Source organism: Arachis hypogaea, chromosome 2 (genome assembly GCF_003086295.3).
Source record: "Arachis hypogaea cultivar Tifrunner chromosome 2, arahy.Tifrunner.gnm2.J5K5, whole genome shotgun sequence".
Taxonomy (NCBI): Eukaryota; Viridiplantae; Streptophyta; class Magnoliopsida; order Fabales; family Fabaceae; genus Arachis; species Arachis hypogaea.
The window spans coordinates 92053936-92072669 of record NC_092037.1 but is presented as its reverse complement, the minus strand read 5'-3'; the positions used below and the strand labels follow the sequence as shown (position 1 = coordinate 92072669).

The 18734-nt window shown below is 31.5% G+C and overlaps 2 protein-coding genes across 3 annotated transcripts; both read right to left on the bottom strand.

Moving 5' to 3' along the window:
- On the bottom strand, nt 1-4878 carry LOC112751043 (receptor protein kinase-like protein ZAR1). The gene is made up of 2 exons (XM_025800028.3): nt 2952-4878; nt 1-1092 (listed from the first exon to the last, which is right to left on the bottom strand). The coding sequence occupies exons 1-2, from the start codon at nt 4456-4458 to the stop codon at nt 455-457; spliced, it is 2145 nt and encodes a 714-aa protein (XP_025655813.1). The 5' UTR covers nt 4459-4878; the 3' UTR covers nt 1-454.
- A 3743-nt stretch (nt 4879-8621) lies between these two features.
- Nucleotides 8622-10676, bottom strand: LOC112751046 (uncharacterized). Of its 2 annotated transcripts, none has more exons than XM_025800034.3 (4): nt 10509-10676; nt 9680-9892; nt 9230-9384; nt 8622-8936 (listed from the first exon to the last, which is right to left on the bottom strand). In XM_025800034.3, exons 2-3 carry the CDS (start codon nt 9839-9841, stop codon nt 9241-9243), a joined length of 306 nt encoding a protein of 101 aa, XP_025655819.1. In that variant the 5' UTR covers nt 9842-9892; nt 10509-10676; the 3' UTR covers nt 8622-8936; nt 9230-9240. The 2 variants fall into 2 exon arrangements, with proteins under 2 accessions (XP_025655819.1, XP_025655828.1); XM_025800043.2 differs by having other exon boundaries at nt 10479-10653.
- Nucleotides 10677-18734: the final 8058 nt, after the last annotated feature.

Here is an 18734-nt window from a genome sequence, read left to right as displayed (position 1 = left end):
TTTAAATAATATCCAAAACTTTACTGATATTCCACCAAAAAAGAATAAGAATGAAGAGAGACCTTGATAGTTACAGCTCTCCAAAAATTGCTTCAGTACCACACAACAAGTTAAGTGCCTAATCAATCCAAGATGGTAAAAAATTGCATCACCATCTCAAATTCTCAATATCCCAATCATAAAAGAAAAATCTTCTCATGACCACCACAAATATTACACATATCTTGATCTTCAAGTCAAATGCACCTTCATCCTCTTGAAAATTATTATAGATACAAATTTAACACACTCTTTTTCAAGCACACACATAAAAATTGATAGGATCTATAAACAGTGAAAGAATATTAAATGAAATTAGCAGCACTCACTTTTATTGCATAGTGTACTTAAGAAATGGTGTGTTAAACTTGTGTTCATGCAACTAGGTCTGAATTCTCTTACCATTGGAATCTTACTATGATCCAATCCTTTCAAGATTTTCAGAGACAGTTTTCATTCTAGGCCTAACTTCAGGGTCACCTTCAGTGCATGCTAATGCTACATGAAAAACAGCCAACACTTCTTTCTTTACACGCACTTCTTGTAGCAATGATGGATCAACCATTTCGGACAAGGGACTCTCTTGTTCAAAGCCTTTCCTTACCCACCTCACCAAATCAGGAACTTCCACAGAAGAAGTTGAAGTCGTCGGAGAAGATTCCGGCGTCCTGCCAGTTAGCAATTCAAGCAGAACAATCCCAAATGAATACACATCCCATTTCTGTGTTGGTCTGGAGCTGGGGAAGCGCGCCTCGGGCGCCTTATAATTGTTGGTCTTCTCTTTCTGTGATGAGTTCATGTATGGAAGAGCACCACCCATTAGGCCACCAGTCGACGGGGTGTTGCCGGTGATGCTGATTAGCCGGTTGAGGCCAAAATCGGATATGTATGGTTGGTAGTCATTGTCAAGTAGGATGTTGGAAGGTTTGATATCACCATGGACAAACTTTCTTGGACTGCATTCATGGAGATAGGACAAGCCTCTTGCTGCTCCTTTGGCTATTCTAAGCCTTGTCGACCAAGAAAGGTTTGGAGATGGTTGTCCACTTCTCCCTGTATTTTCAAAACGAGGGATGTTATTTGAACATATTTTAATACAAAAGATAAATAGATTTAAACGTTGAAGTGAAAAACTGCATAAAATCTCTAAAAATCACAGAGTAGATGTTAAAGAAACATTTTTCAATCAAATTAGATTAAGAGTGTACTAGGCAATTTCCTAAGGTGAATTGTTTGTTATTAGCAATGAATTTAGTGAATTTTATAACATCTAGAACATATTGCAAATGCAGATTCTTGAGTAGTTTTAATTTGCCAATTGCAAATTTATGCTGGCTTTAAATATTTTCTATCAATGTTAGGATTGGCATATGGTTGCATTGGAAGCAAGGAAAGGGTAGGAAAAAGTTGTAATAGGGACAGGGTTGAACCAAAGAGGTTAATGATCTTGTTGATGCTTTTATGCTTCATACGGAAGGAAGTTTAATCCTAAAAGACAAAACAAATCATGAAACCACAAAAGGCACCCATTTTCCACTAACAAATGTAACCTTGTTTAAGCTGAATGGAAGGCAGAAAGTGGCACAAATTGCGCCTTCTTTTAGCTTATGCTTTCAAGTACAACACCTTACAAGACACAACGTCAGATACTAATTTCAAAATGCGATTCAAAGACTTTAAAGAGGGTGATCAAGGAAGGAAGATAGGGATTCAAAAGTCAATAAGCAGACAATTGAAAGAAAACAAATATGACATTGAAGTTTGAAGGAGCTTTCCTAACTATTATGTCCAAGCTTTTTTTAATTTATCTTGGCGGTTAAAAGCTATGTATAAGCTGTTTTGGTCCCAAACAAATATGATTGTGTTCCTATAATTCTATCACTTCATCTCTCAGACAAATTGATGGAATAGGGTGGTCCAAGTCATCAATGAAGAAGACACGAAACTTCCATTTCCAACCCCCTCTTCCTTTCTATTTCTAATTCCAAGCAAGGAAATGTACTATAAATTGTATTTGTACAATATCATTTCTTTAGAAATAAATAAGGTGTACCGATTTTCTTCCTCTTATTTTTTTTTCTTATGATTTAAAATTATACACAGGAATTGAAAAGATTGGACCTCATGTCCTCATCTACTACACAATACAAAATTACCCATGTGCCATCTCTTTATCTCATTAAAACAAATGGGACCAGATACAGTCAATTCACAATTCACATACCGTAATAGAATCTAAATACTTGTTTTTGATGAGAAAAGAAAATTTAAGCCATTTAAAAAGTTGAAAAAGATATTATAAACGGTGGTGTTTGACAAATGATAGAGTCTTAGTGCACCCATAATTCCAAATAAGCAAAGGAGCAAAAATAGTTTATACGCATGTTTGTTAAACTCTTCTCATGTGTCACGTGGCAGTTGAGTCCCAAATTGCCATGCATGCATCATTAATTAATCGGTTCAACTCGACCATAAGTTCAAAATTTTAGCCAACCATTAGTCTTCTTTTACCCCTAATTATTGTTACCTATCAATATCATTGTGATTACGTTTTTCTTCAATTACAACCTACTATGTTTGGTTAGGTAGGCATGTCCCTCGATTGAAAGAGTGAAAATTTAGAGCAAACCCCCTTCTCCTTCAATCCAAACCAATACATCAAACCATTCTTGCATAAAACATGCCTCTCTCCTATATTCTAGGCACATTGTTAACAATCAATTACTTATACTCTACTATAGTGTAAACAAAGTATATCAATTACACATACATTTTTAGTATTAAATAAAGTATAAAATTTATATAAGTTAATGTTACATCTTGTATAATAATGTATAAATATTTCACTCTACCATAGCAGCTAAAATAAATCAAATCACACACATTAAGGATGTGAAAATGAAAGAACTAACCTCGAAGTGCTTGAGCCAAATTACCATTAGAGATGAAATCACTAATGAGAAGCTTCTCATCATGTGCCCAATAATAAGCCCTCAATCTCACAATGTTAGGGTGCCTAACCTTCCCAATGGCATGAACCTCAGCAGCAAACTCCTTATACCTCTGATCACCGCCCTCTCCCAATCTCCTCACTGCCACAGGAACACCATTAGCAAGCACCACCTTGTACACTATCCCCAACCCACTCTTCCCCAACACATATGCCGATGCCCTTAGAAGCTCATCAAGCTCAAACCTAAACCCTTTGTCTATGTTCACCAAACCCCCTTCAACTCTTCCACCTTCCCCCGCTTCCTCTTCCTCTTCCTCCTCCTCCTCGTCGCTCTTCACTCCATTCATGCATTGCAGTGCACACAGATTCATCTTCTCCTCGCCACCGCCGCTGCCGCCAAATTTGCTCTTCCCTGCACAGCTACAGGCATTGCCATCATCCTTCCTCTTCCAATAAACATATACGATTACTAGCCCGATGAGGGCGACCCCAGCAGCGTCGGCTGCTGAGATCAGGATTATCAGGCCGGGACTCAGGCCTTTTTCTGAATGGAAGGTCCCCGCGTGTGCTGCTGCGTCGGGACCTTCCTGTGATCCCCGGCCTGAATCCGAACCGTTGCATGATTTCCTCAATGGAAATCCGCAAAGGTTTGGATTCCCAAGGAACGCAGTGGGGCCCTGATTTGAAAATGAGCCTGTTTGGGGAATTTCTCCGGTTAGATTGTTGTTCCGGAGATCGAAGCTCACGGTCGCCGGTAACTTCCCAAGCGACGCCGGAACCTTACCGGATAAGTGATTGAACGAGAGGTTTAGTGTGCCAGAGAGAGAACTCAAATCGCCGAGTTCGTCAGGGATCGGACCTTCGAATTGATTATCGGAGAGATCGAGCTGGACGAGCTCATCCATCCCCGACCACACATTGGCCGGAATATCGCCGGAAAAATTATTCCTCGCCAGAATCAGTCTCTGAAGCTGCTTGCAGTCCTTGAGCTCCGGCGGCAGGTGGCCGGAGAACGAATTCTCGGAGAAATCGAGGTTCTCGAGGCGGCGAAGTGTGCAGAGCGACGGAGGAAATGGACCGGAGAGGTTGTTCCGGTGGAGGTACAAGCTGTGAAGCGCGGTGGCGTTGAAGAGCTGCACCGGAACGACGCCGTAGAACTCATTGTCGTGCAAATTGAGTCGCCGGAGGTACCTTAATGTCCCAAGCTCCGATGGAATGTATCCCCGGAGTGATTTCCCGGCAAGCGCGATGCCGACGACGCGAGGTTCAGGCTCGCCGGAGATGCTCGAACATGCGATACCAGACCACCGGCACGGCGTGCTATCGCCGTCGTTCCAATCGGAGAATGTGACTGCACCGCCGTCGACGGCAGATTTTAGAGAGAGAAGCGCGAGGCCGTCAGAGGAGAGAGAAAGCGCGGTAGGAAAGATTAGTAAGAGAATATAGAGAAGCGTAGACGGTGTCATTGAGTGATACGGCGTCGTTTTGTGTGATGAATGATACGGCACCGTTTATTATGGACCGTTTATGTTAGTGAAGTTGCAGAGCTTTTGAATGGCGAAAGAGAGTGAAAGAGAGTGTAAGGGAGTGAGAGACAAAGAGAGGTAGTTGTGTTGGTATTTATGAGAAAAAAGAAGATATAAATTTGTTTTTAATATTGGTGGGGGTCTATGACCCGCCAAAATTAGTGAGGGACTTGCTAACTGAAATTGTGAGATGAGACAAAGAGTGAAGTGTAATGTAAGGAAAAAAAGTAACACAAAAACAAAGGGGGAGATTTTTGGCTTTACACTTGCAACTTCATCTTATGTCATTAGATTTGCTGAATTACTTTCTTTGTAACAATGTTCAATTATTGGGGTGAAACTGTAATCTCACTATTCTTTCTTTTGTATTATCCTTTTTTTTATTGATGATTTAATTGTATTGCTGCAAGCCTACAACACTCTATTTCTATCTTAAAACATTTATAATTGAAAGTTTAAAAAGTTAAAAAGATGAAGATTTAATCCTCTCTTGATACACTTTAATCATAATGGGTTGGCAAATAGTTAATGAAACATTAACGAGGCTTATAAGAAAAAAAAAAACAACCATGCTATGTAATGAAATTATTTTGCTCAATTGTGTCAACTCTCAGAAACAAAAATGTTGGACATTATTCCTTATGTTATATCATATTCGCTGGAAACTAAGCATGATTCTTGGCACTTATCACCACAATTAGCATGACAAAGAGATGTTGATAAAAAGAAAATTCAACCTTTTTGTAGAAAAGGAGCTTTTGTCTACATCAGCATATATTATGTCACATGTAAATTTCTAAGAACATTAATTCTTAATTATTTTTTTTTGGGTGAAGTAAATCACTAAATCCTCAATATTTTTGCTTATTTCAGTAATGCCCTTTCATGTAAATTTTATCTTTATGGATAAACAAATCACTGGGTTAACTAATGAAAAACAAGGGGGGAAACTAAGTACAACAAAAAAAAAAAAAAAAAAAAAAACAAAAAATAGATTAACAATAAAAAACAATAAATAATAGTTACCAAGTTACAAGAAACAATATCAACATAGAAAATTAATTTTGATATAATATTAGTGTAAAATGTTATATACTACCAATAAACATTTGCTATTGCATCTGTCATCAACTACTACATTTGTTACAGCCTTTAGTACTTAATTATTTATATAATTTCTAATCATTATAACTAAAATTTTCTCCTTGAAATTTATGTATTCTAAATAAGTTTAAAATCTTGCAATCATCTACCTTGTTAATTATAGGTTTAAGTACTCTGTTAATTTCTATAATTTTACTAAATTTACAATCAGATTCTATTTTTTTTTTCAATTGGGTCCTTATATTATTTTTAATTTTATAATTAGGTCTTTCTTAATATAAAAAATATTAGAACTAATTGAATATTTGTTCCGCAAATTAAATATATCTACAATTAAAAATCTAATTAGATTATTTACTCCGCAAATTAAATATATCCACAATTAAGAATCTAATTAGATGTTTAATTACATATTTTTTGGGAGAAATATTCTACTAATTTTAATGTTTTTGATATAAAAATGATCTAATTATAATAAAAATAGTATAAGAATATAATTAAAAAATATAAAAATTTAATTACAAATTTAATAAAATTATAGGAACCAATAGAATAATTAAATCTTAATTATGTTATATATAACGCATGTGGTAGCTATCTAGAACAAACACTTACAAGAAGTCACGATCATTGTCAAGACATTTCAAACTGAAACCTCCATGTGCTTCGAAAAGGTTTGTTACAATTATATAAATTTAACTATGTAAGTCTGGTTTGGTGACTCATTACTTAGTTGTTTAACCAAGAGATTGAGAGTTCAAATCCCACCATGAAAATCGAAAGCATCATGTGGTTAGTGTTTGTCCCTTAAAGAGAATATTAGCGACGAAGGGTTAATCACTGTATTCGACGGTTTACATATTTGAAAAACCAAAAAAAAAAAAACCATATGAATTTCAATGGTGCAAAAAGAATCCTAAACTAAAAGTGGATTTTGGTTGAACAAATACAAAACGAAGTTTGAATTATCATAAGTTCAGCACCCTTTTTGTTTTTTTACAGAAAGATAATTAGTTCAACAAATTTGCATTATATTTCCTCGTTGACCACAATTATTTTTTATAGACAAATGTTATTACATTTTTGTGGGTGTGAAAATTTTTCCATGTTTAGTAAAAAGTTTCGAAATATACAAAACATTTTTAAAAAATTTAATTTCACCTACTTAATCCTCTAAAAAAAAACATATTCATGAAAGGGAGAAAAAAAAAGTCTCAAAATGTATAAATTTGAACTAGTACAAAATAAATGCCACAATAATATCATCTCTTCTAGTTATCATGCTTTCTCCATGATATTTATCCCAAACGACTAGAATTTTAAAGTGCCATCCTTTTTCCCAAACCAAACACCACTCATACTAAATAAATGAGTGAGGCCTATACCTTAAATTCTACTGCAAATACTACCGTTTTTGTTCATTCACTTAATTGGGCAATGCCCAAAGACAAAGCCTCTTTTCTAATTATTAAATCGTTGAGTTGAACTATATGCACGACAATTACACATCTTTATCTCAATCATGCAAGACAAACTTAGAAGCTAACAAAACAAAACCACACACTAACCACGACATAATAACGCAATTTCTTTTTGTACTTTTTTTTTCTGTGCTTATGATTCCATTAATGATTTCTATGAGCCACGAAAATGAAAGAACTTAAGCTTGGCCATAAAAACAATTAAAATCTTGCCCCATACGTCTAACGAATTGGTCTAACCCCGAAAGCAAATATATATATATATATATATATATATATATATATATATATATATATATATATATATATATATATATATATATATATATATATATATATTGCTTCGCTAATTTGCTTTGTACCGAAGGGATATATAAAGAGTGGTGATGAATCAATTCAACGGTAACAAATAAATATAGACGTGTTTAAAATGAAAAATTGGAAGAATTGGGTATTAAGAATGGGGCCAAAAGAAAATTAAAAACTGTTTGCTGAGCATATTGTACAAGTATTTTTTTTATTATTAACCAATGATTCTGAAATTTAAATAATCTATTTTGATTAGCTTGATCAGGATAAAGACCACACCAAAAGGGGAAGAAAATATGGAAATATGTGTTTGTTGGCTTAATTTACAAGAAAAATTAAAAAATTAACAAAGACATACCTCTGAAATTTGAATAATCTATTCCATTTGGATGAATGCTCAAGAAAAATAGAAATAGAAAATGATCACCTTTCCACTTACAAGGCGATGCAAAACACTCAAAATCAGAGAACCATTCTATTTAACACATGGGGAGCAATTCCAAAGTGCACTACTCAACAACACCACCTCTAAGTTTGTAAATGGATTTTTTTGTTATTGTTGTTGTTGGTATTTTTTCTTTTAAAGAACTCAATTGGATAGTGACACTTAGCATTGTGAGCTAATATAGATATATTATCATCTCAGACAGACAAGAGGGCATAAGTTATCTACTTATATATTATCAAAACCAAGATTAACAGAAGAGTAAGGTAGTCTGACTTCAGGATGGTCAACACACCACATCATATAGCATCCACCATCTTTAGCAGCAGTTCATTAAGGTTAGTAACACTAATCATTGTTCTCAACTCAATTTACCTAGCTCAATTTGCATCTTCTGGTTTGAGCCTTTGATTGTTTTGGGACCTCTCCTATAGACTGGGAATTAATTCTGGGGTAAATTACATCGGCTTCCTCTGAGGTTAGGCAATATATGTGCGACACTCCTTCATTTGTAAAACTATATACAAACTTTCCTTTAAATTTAAGTTATATCTTCCATGACACCAAATACCCATTGTATAAGAAATCAAAGAATGTTGTATGTAATATTACCTAACTCTTGGGAGTAAATATATGTTAACCTCAATTCTATCCATGAAGCCTTCCCTGCAATGTCATTAATCTCTCACTCTAATGGGTAATCCTATTTTTCTTAACAGGGGATTTTCAAGGTGGAGGGTAGAAGTGCTGTAAAAATAAGTTAATAATAATAAAATCTTAGGCTTTTATTTAGAGAGAAACTAGAGGTGAATACAATACAGAAGTGAATATATGTAATTACCAAAGAAATGTTCTGAAAAATATGCAACATAATCATGATAAAAATTTATCCCTTTTTTTTTTATCATAGTACACTACAAAACCATTTGCATAGATGGTAATAAAAATCAAACATTCACGTTAACTTGGCAACCTAAACTCTAGCAATACTTATGTGAAAATGAGATTGGGGAAGATTTGTTTCCAAACCATCAAGTTACAAGCTAATCAACCTTAGAACGCTGCACAATAAATTTCTCCTGCCATAACAAATTTAGAGATGATGTCAGAATCTCAAAATGGAGAATAAATGGGGTTTTGGATTTCTTCTAAGACGATGACAGCACCAGAGGTTACATTTCAAGCTTTCTTACTAATAGTAACAAAAGAGCATAATCAAATTCAAGCTGCAAAAAGTATGCATATAAACCATTTCTACTATACTTGAATAAGGTATCAAACTACTAGCTGACTCTACTGTACTTTATTTCCAGTTCCATTTACGTCAACAGCAAAACTGCTGTAGATTTGACAACTAAGATTCTTTCAATACCTTGCACCAATTTAGGAAGGAGGTGCTTCAGTGCTGGAGGGTACATTCTCAGATACTGGTGCGGTGGGAGGAGTATATATGCGTGCTTTCTTGAGAATTTCAGCAACAATCCAATGTTTGCGCTTGCTCAAAGGCCTAGAAGGATCCAGTCGAACCTGAAAGAACAACAGCAAAAGATATTGTTACCAAGTTTTCTTACAAAATCTAGAGAGTATATTAACATTTAACCATCAAGTGATAAGAATAATACAACAACTACCAAGCCTTATTCCACCAAGAGAGATCAGCTATATGGATCAAATGCCATCATAATATCCTATCATAAACCACGTCTATAGTTAAAATACTAAAATCCCAAGCTACAAAGACAATACTAATAACTAAGTTCAATATTTTAAGAAATAAACAAGGACTGCAAATTAGATAGGTAAGTAGAAAGTTGTTACTAACCCGATCACCAATGTTACATTGATTGTGCTCGTCATGCGCCATAAATTTAGAAGTTCGCTTGATGTAACGGTTGTACACTTTGTGGTGGAATAGCCTGTCCACTGCCACCACCACTGACTTCTGCATCTTATTGGAAACCACCATTCCTACAACTTGCTTCATTGTTCTAACCCAACCTACACAATCTCTAAGCCAGATTCTGATGTACAGCAACTACAACACAATAAAAAACAAAAAACATAAATAATGAATTCCAAAATTACATTTCGGGAACAATAACCAAGGACATAAATTCTGATGTATCAGAGCATGTTTTCATTACAATCACCACCCCCCCAATTTCCATAGCATAGTAGTTTCATTTATGGCTAAAATTTCAAAATTATTGAATTTATTCATTTCAAATAACATAGTTTCATGTTCAAATAACACAGAAATCCCAGCACATACACGTACTCCATAACAAATAAGTAAAAGGCATATCAATAACACAATAGAAATCAGGCCTTGATTGCACATTTGCACATAAAAACCTAACAAAATGAAGAAAGCATTCTAAGTTTCTAAGTACTCAGCTCAATTGACGCATTTTATCAAACAGGTAAAGGGCGAGGCTGTGACCACAACAATCTCACTCGTTTTGTTCTGTAATTCTTACAAGTCTCATGCTAAGTACGTTTCAGATTTACATAAAATCGTTAAAACCCAAAGGTTTCGAGAATTTTCTTAATCACTCAAATAGTAGAGTGGTTCTCAATCTCCCCCACGTATGTATTTATCTACGTATGTAGGTACGTACAATTGGATAAAATACGAGAGTGGAGCTTACTGAGATGAACGGGAAGATATTGGCAGAGACAAAGAGGGCGACGGGCGGCGGCTGAGGGCAACAGCTGGCGGTCGACTGGCGGCGACACTTGCGAGAGAGGGAGACTGCTGCACTAATCGCTTGTGAGTGTATTTTATTTTAATTTAGTCTTTTATTTTTTATTTATTTATTTTTGATAGAGATCTTTTATTATTTTTAAATTTTTTTTCTCTGGTTTGGCATGGGCTTGGGTATGAGGAATATGTAAAATCTTGAACAACAAAACAATGGGCTTGGAAATGTTGGATGGTCAAGCCAACTTTGGTTGACGCACATGGTTAGGTTCCAACCCTATTTCGAGACTCTCAATAAAGACAAAAAAAAAAAAATACTCCATGAACGACATATGGTTCAAGTCCTCCTAGAACCAATAAGTTTTTAGTAAATGGGCTACTTTCATGGGAAGATCTCTTATAAGAATAGTTCGAGACTCTATATAAAAAAAAGTTTTTGACTCTTTTGAGTGATCTTGAGCTATCCATTTTGAAGGGGAAAAGATGTTATAGAGTGAGGAGATTGGTAAAATATTAAGGATAAAAAACTAAATTTTAATTAATTAATATTAGACACAATTTTTATTATAAAACTACTTTTTTAACCCTCATTATTTGGGGCATGTTCCAAAAAAATATCTGAAACTGAAGTGACATGGGTCTAGACGTGTGATCTAGACTCTTTTATGAAAGACTCTGATTCATTCGTTTGAGTGGTAAAGTTACTTGACATCTTCGAATGAATGACCGTGAAAAATGCTTGAAAGAAACTCCGATATTTAAATTAACAAGAATTTTAGACAAATTTTATATAAAATGGAGTTGATCAGTATTAAGGTTACTGAGATATTTATAAAGAAAGTGATGGCTTGACCATGACTACAAAATCTTTTCTTTTAGGAGTAGTGGATAGTTGTTCCCTTGATATTTGGGGAGTTACTCCATGTAAGAGCAGTTACTAAACTTGTAGATATCATTAGGAGTAGTGAGATTACTAGTCTTTTTCTTGCCACGCAGGTCTTGTTGGTCGCAAGTCTTGGAGCCAATACTTTGAGTAAGTTGAGTAGGTTAACCCATGTTAATTATGATCCTGTTGATCTGGATCAGCAAGTTTGTTAGACTTCTTTACGGTGGTCCAATTTTTTCGACTCCATGGCCCTGAGTCATCTGGGCTAGACTATGAACAGAGAATTTAGAATTTGTGAGTTAAAATTTAGGATTTAAGATCTGAAATTTAGGAACTAGAATTTAAGATTTAGGATAAAAGAGTTATTCAAATCTTAGTTAGGGGTAGCCCATTCTATCAAGTAACATCTCACTCAAATCGGACCACTACTCTACAACTCAACACAAAGTGGCAAATCTAGACTTCTGATCCAATTTACACAAGTCGGATCGACTATGCTACAGAATCCGTATCCAGCCTAACTTCGAGAGCAAATCAAATGCATCCCACTACTTCAATTATCATCACTCAAGTGATAACCACCTCTAATATGGAGTGCAACTTCTCACTCTACGAGGGAATAATCACCCATAATTATCTGAAGTCATTTTTAAGAAATAACTCTGATTTATTTATTATTCTATAAATATTTCAACACTCACGTATTTTTTTTAATTTATTCTGCACTTAACCTGCTAAAATTTTTACTAATTTAAGTATTGGAGTCATTTGTAAGTACTCTCACTACCGTTCAGACGAAAATATTATCAACACTTACAAGACGCTTAGACTTTACGTCCAAGTACAAAACTACTATCCGAATTCAAATCAACACTTTGAAATAAAAATAATGTAAAGAAAATGGCTGCAGTTGACAAAAAATAATTGATCTTTTAGTTAATATTTCTTTATTAATATTTTTCAATTAAAAAAAATCCACAGCCAAAATATTTAGTTAAAATGTAAAGTTAGGTAAAGAAAAAGGCTTCATTTGGAGAAACAGTTCTTTTTAGGTGTATTATTCCTTCAATATTGATCATTACTCAATCATTCCCTTAAGTTAGGAAATTGTAGCAAAGTTAGGAAAATTAAATGTGATAAGAAATGTATGTCCATTCAAATAATCAAGACTGAATATATTACTTTCAAAAACTGTGCAATCACATAGAAATAGTCCATCAGATATACATTCTAATACAAGTAAATGGAAATGACATATGCCTACCCCAACTGTAACATGTTACTTTAAGGTTCCATCATGAAATTTTTTGCATGCAGATATATTTCCCCTGTCAATCTATCCCTCAATCATATGAAATTGATAAATGGAAATGCCTCTTCCCGAGACAAGAATACCATGTGGAGTAATAGAGAGAAAATCAGATCATTAGTAATGATGATCATTTTTTCCTTGCATCATTCAATGCCAAAATCTTTCATGACATGGGTTGCTATGCATTGTTATTGTTAACATTTAAAAGTAGCTATTGATGATAAACACCATATAATGATCACGGTTTTCTGGAGAGAATTATATATATCTGATGAGTTATGTACTTACGTTTGTTTCAAAGTATTTTGACTAACAAAATGTTAATTGTGATTTAGTAAATCACTAAATCGTAGTTTAGTATAGTGCGCGCCATGTAGTCATTAATATATGAAAAAGTTATAAATAGATAACAAAAAATTAATTAAAATTTAAAATTATTTTATTTAATATTTATTAATTATTGTCAGAATAATTATGTAATTTTAAATATAATAAATATATAATTATAAATATTATATATATAAAATTATAAATGTTATATTATATAAAATAATTTTAAATATTGTCTTTTTAGTATTACTAGCTATAAGATATTCAAGTGATAATGTAATAAATTTAAAAAATTAATATTGTTATAAAAATCTCTTTAAGATGAAACAATTTTATTGAATTGAGTATGATTATATATGTAATAACATCTATTAGTTATACTAGGAATATCAATAAATCTGATTATTAAAATTATTTAGAAATATCCTTTTTTTAGCTTCTAAAACCTATTTTTTAGTTGAAGATCTGACCCTTTTTATCTCCTTTTTTTAGTGACATAATAATAATAATAATAATAATAATAATAATAATAATAATAATAATAATAATAATAATAATAATAATAATAATATCACCCTATATTTAAAAAGTCATCATGATATAAAAGAAATGTTATTTAAATAGTTTAAAGATGTCAAATTATTTGTAGGTTAAACTAATTAAATATGTGGGTTTCGTTTATTTTTCTAACTCATGTTGTTGATTAGGTCAATCCAAAGTTAGTGGAAAACTTTGGGGTGTTTAAACTTTAAATAACATATCTTTTAATACAAAGACTTTTAAGATACTCAATTTTCTATATCTAATAGTTAGTTTTGAAGTATAATTCTCTTAAAAACTCATACTTTTTATACATCTAATAAAATAGAAAAGCAAAAAATTCTGAAAATATAATAAAAATTACGTCAAAATTTAAAAGTTACAAGATAGGTATTTTTTTTTCGATCTTTAGTTGAAAATTGAAATCTTCGACCATAAGCAGGGAGAAAATTCAAGAACTCAATGAAACAACACAAATAAAGCCAAACAAACAAAACAAGATCCAATCTCACAAGTCCACACAAACAAAAATCAAATCAACACAACATTTACAAAAATAATTCATGAGTACAAAAAACAATCATAATATATTTGTGTATATTTATATTTATCAAAATAAATGGTTGCAATGATTTACGAAGAATATGGATTAATCTATCTTTTGTATCTCCAAAAACTAAAAAATAACGTCTGAGAATAATTAAAGCGCATATTACTTTTCACAACTTATAAAATAAGAAAAGAGTCAATAAAGACGAATCTTTTGCAATCTATGAAAAATTTAGGAAGACGACAGGTGTAATTTGTTGCTTTTTGCAAATTACGAAATGTTTTTGTGTTAGATAATGGTGTTTTTGCAACCTCGCAAACTCAATTGGGTAGAACTCCCATTCTAAATATATATTCAATTTTTTGAGACTCAAAAAACGTTTACTTAATTTGGTCTCTGAATTTGTATATAAGTCTTAATTTAATTCTTAAAATTTCAGTTGTCTTTATTTAATTCTCAAACTTTACAAATACGATTCATGTTAGTCCTTAGAACAATTTTTAATGTATACACGTTAATAGAGTACTGTCATGGACAGGCGAATGACACACTAGATTCTATAAAATGATGTTTTGGTTTTGACACTCAAATAATTAAAAAACATCATAACCTAACAAATCAAGTGATGTGATATCATTTTTGAGCTATTTAAATGCTAAAATTAAAACTATATCATTTTACATATTTTAGTGTGGTATTTGATTGTCTATTTCATTGCTCCATTAACTTTTTTTAACTAAAAATCGTCTTAGGAACTAATGTAAGGCACGTTTATAAAATTTAAAGACTAAATAGAGGCTTCAGAAATTAAATTGAGACTTGTATACAAGTTTAGAAATATTAACTCCAAAAAAGTTAAAAATATTTATATATAAAGAACTTATTCGGGGCTATTTTTTATGTTAATAAAAACATTTAAAAATCTTAGAATGTAAACTACTGCTCAAATTGGTTAACTAACAAAGCCAATTAAGTTTGAAAACTAATTAAGACCTGAATGAATGCCTCACATTATATTTTTTCTAAATGTTGATGCCATTCAAGTCCAAGTCTATGTCAATCAACATATCCACATGCGATGAGCAGCAACATTTATCCATTAATTCTCACATCACACTTTTTGTTTCCGTTAGAATTTAACAAAGGAATAAAAAAAGCTCCATCAACATGAACTGTCAAGTGGCAACAACAACAACAACACTACTCATCATCAAACATTCAATTCAATTCAAATCATTGCTCTTTTTCTTGTAATAAATTAAAACCTTATGGCAATACTCAACCTCCTCCTAGAAAAACGAACACAACAAATTTTACCAAGAAAAGTTGAAGAGAAATTATGTTAGACCTGGCACTAGACCCATGAATATAGGAGCTACACTGTTGATTGAAATTAATATGTGACAGGTTTCGTAAGGGGGAAGCAGACAAGAGTGTCAAATATAGGAATCAAAATCAAAACCCATTTTTAAATTAAACCTCTAAATGGGCCTTGTAAGTTTTCCACCGGGTCTCTCTGTGCACCATGAATGAGGCTTTTATTTCAACCCTATGAGCCCACCAAATTAAAGATGGGTGGGCCCACTTTTCTTGAACGGGGTACCACTCAAACACCACATTGCATGGTGGTCCATCATTTGCTTTCATTTTTTTCTCAAGTTTTGTTTGTTTCCTAGGTTCATTGGTTTCATAGGTTTTGAACATGGTGGATATTTTAAATTTTTAATATTAATGTCTTTACATAAAAATCACATTGTAAATAATTTGATAGTTTAGTCAAATATCTTCAATTAAATATATTAATTTATTTAATGATTTGTAATGTAATCTTTATATAAAGACATTACTTGAAGTAACCAATTTGGTCGAATAATTATTTTACTTATCTGTTTAAATGTTAAAATTTTAAATTTTGGTATGTATATATAATAATTTATTGGTCAATAATAAATTCTTAAATAGAATTTTGATTTATAATAAATTAATTTTTAATATGTCTAATTAAAAAATATTGTAAAAAATTAAAAAAATATATTTATATATTTAAATTGAAATAATTCTCAAATGAAATCGAAGTAAAAATACTTTTTAGATAAAGTATTACGATAAAATAATGAGAATATGACGTGTGAATATTTTATTACTATTTGTAGATATAATGTTTATTACTAGTCATATGCATTTTTGGGTGAAAATTGTCGATATCGTTTCCACGAATCTGATGCACTGAAGTGTATAATTGTGTCTAAATGGATTAGTAATTACATTATTAGTTACAAATTACTATCACTAATTAGTTATTACTAATTATAGTAGTCAAATATGAGTAAATAATACATCAATCATGTATATCAATCTCATATACCAATATAGCGTAGGCGCATTTAGGGTAGGTTTAGCTTTTTCAATTTTTCTCCCCATAAACTATTGAAAAGCTTTAATTTCAAGTATATCATTACACTGATATTTCAATAAATTTTAATTGTTAATTTTAATTATATATATTCTTTATAATAAAAATTAATAATTAAAATTACTAAAATATCTATATATTAATATATTTAAAACAATTTAAATTATTAACAGTAAATATTTTTAAATATTAAACAAAATTTAGTATAACACTTAGTGATTAAATTTTATAATATTTTTTAAAATTTTAAGAGTAAAACAATACATTTTTTGTATATTGTATATTTAATATTAAAATATATAATATACTTTTTGCATATTATTGCATATTTAAATATTAAAAGTACAATATATTTCCTGCAAATTATCTCATCTCTAAAATTTTAAAAAATATCATAAAATTCGATAATTAAATGTTATACCAAAATTTGGACAATATCTAAAAAAATTAGCCATTATTATCATAGCATTAGAGTTGAGCTTATTTTACCTTGTACTATTGGAATTGGAAAATTTGCACGTATGCCACTTGAAAAAGTGAAATACGATATTTATATAATGAGGGTTGAAATGACTAAAATAACCCTAGTTGTAGAGGCAAATGCCATGAACAAATAGCTCTAAAATAAGGATGTGGCTAAGTGATCAAGGACATAAGGAGACTATGTATTCCTTCAATTTCTTTTAAAAGTGGATTGACTCAACTTGAAACATATTTAACAATAGAAATTGATTGGGAGTAATAATTTGGAAATCAAAGAGAGTCACAATTTGCTCTTTTTTTTGTGTTTTTTAAATGTATTTATTTTCTTATTTTATATTTTTAATTATTACTAAAATAAATAAATAATTTTATATAATATATATAAAATTATAAATATTAAATTAAATAAAATAATTTTATACTATTATCTTTTTAGTATTATTTTTTATAATCAATAGAATATAATTCATTCTAAATTACAAATTACGTCCTAAAATACACTTTACTATTTACACAATATTTGATCAAAATAAACGGAATATTAAACCAAAAGCCGTGATTACAAAAAATGAAAAAAGGGCAATACAAAAATAACATGTAGACTTTAACAGTAGATTGATATATTATTTCGGAAAAAAAAACATATTGTTCATCTCAAAATTTTTATTTGGTTACAAATATTGTTTTTGTATAAGTATGTGCAATTTTTTTATTGTTGACCTTTTATATTATATCTTGTTCACAAATAAAATTGAAAAGATTGAAAAAAATCGTGAACAGAAAAAAATCACCTTAAACATTGTGTATGAAAAATATCTTTTAATATTTTGTTATTTAGATTTAGCTTTAATACAGGACAGTAATTTAAAAGTGAAAATAAAAAACTAATTAGAATTGTTTATACTTTCAATTTTGCCACTCAAAATAATACATACATAATGTATAATAAACAAATATAATAAATACAAATTTTATATTTATCAAAATCCATTCAATTCAATTTAATGATGCGCTCACCCAATTTTTCTCTCCTCAAAAAAATCTAACTAAATCTTTGACCGCATGTATTTTGAAGAAATATTCTATTAATTTTACTTGCAAAAAGTGCTAAAGCTAAACCTAAAACCTCCAGACTTTAATTTCATCAGTTCAGACATTATGATAAAAGTTTTAAAGAATTACAAAGCACAACACCCTGACCTGGAGCAACAGAAAAGACATGAGAAGCAGATGGAAGTGGAAGGAGTGGAAGAGCAACCCACAAGTAGAAATAAAGGTCCTGAAGAGAGTACTATGCGCCTGAAGGCCTAAGATAGCATATTCTCTTATTCACCGTTAAATAATTATTCTTTATTGGAATTGTAGAGGAGCGGCCAGTCGAACCTTTTGCTGCACCCTAAAAGAAATTATTCGTATGAATAAACTAGATATAGTGATTTAATAAAAATTTGTTGTAGTGGGTTGTGGTAGATAGAATTATTAGAGATTTAGGGTTCGAATATTGACATATGGAAGAGGTGGTAGGATATAGAGGGGCATTTGGATGATGTGGAGAGATTCTAATTTACAAGTAAATGTGATGGAATCAAAGAATCAGTTTGTGCATATGAAAATTAATAAAGGAGATGAGAAAGCTTGGCTGTTAACTGCGCTGTATGC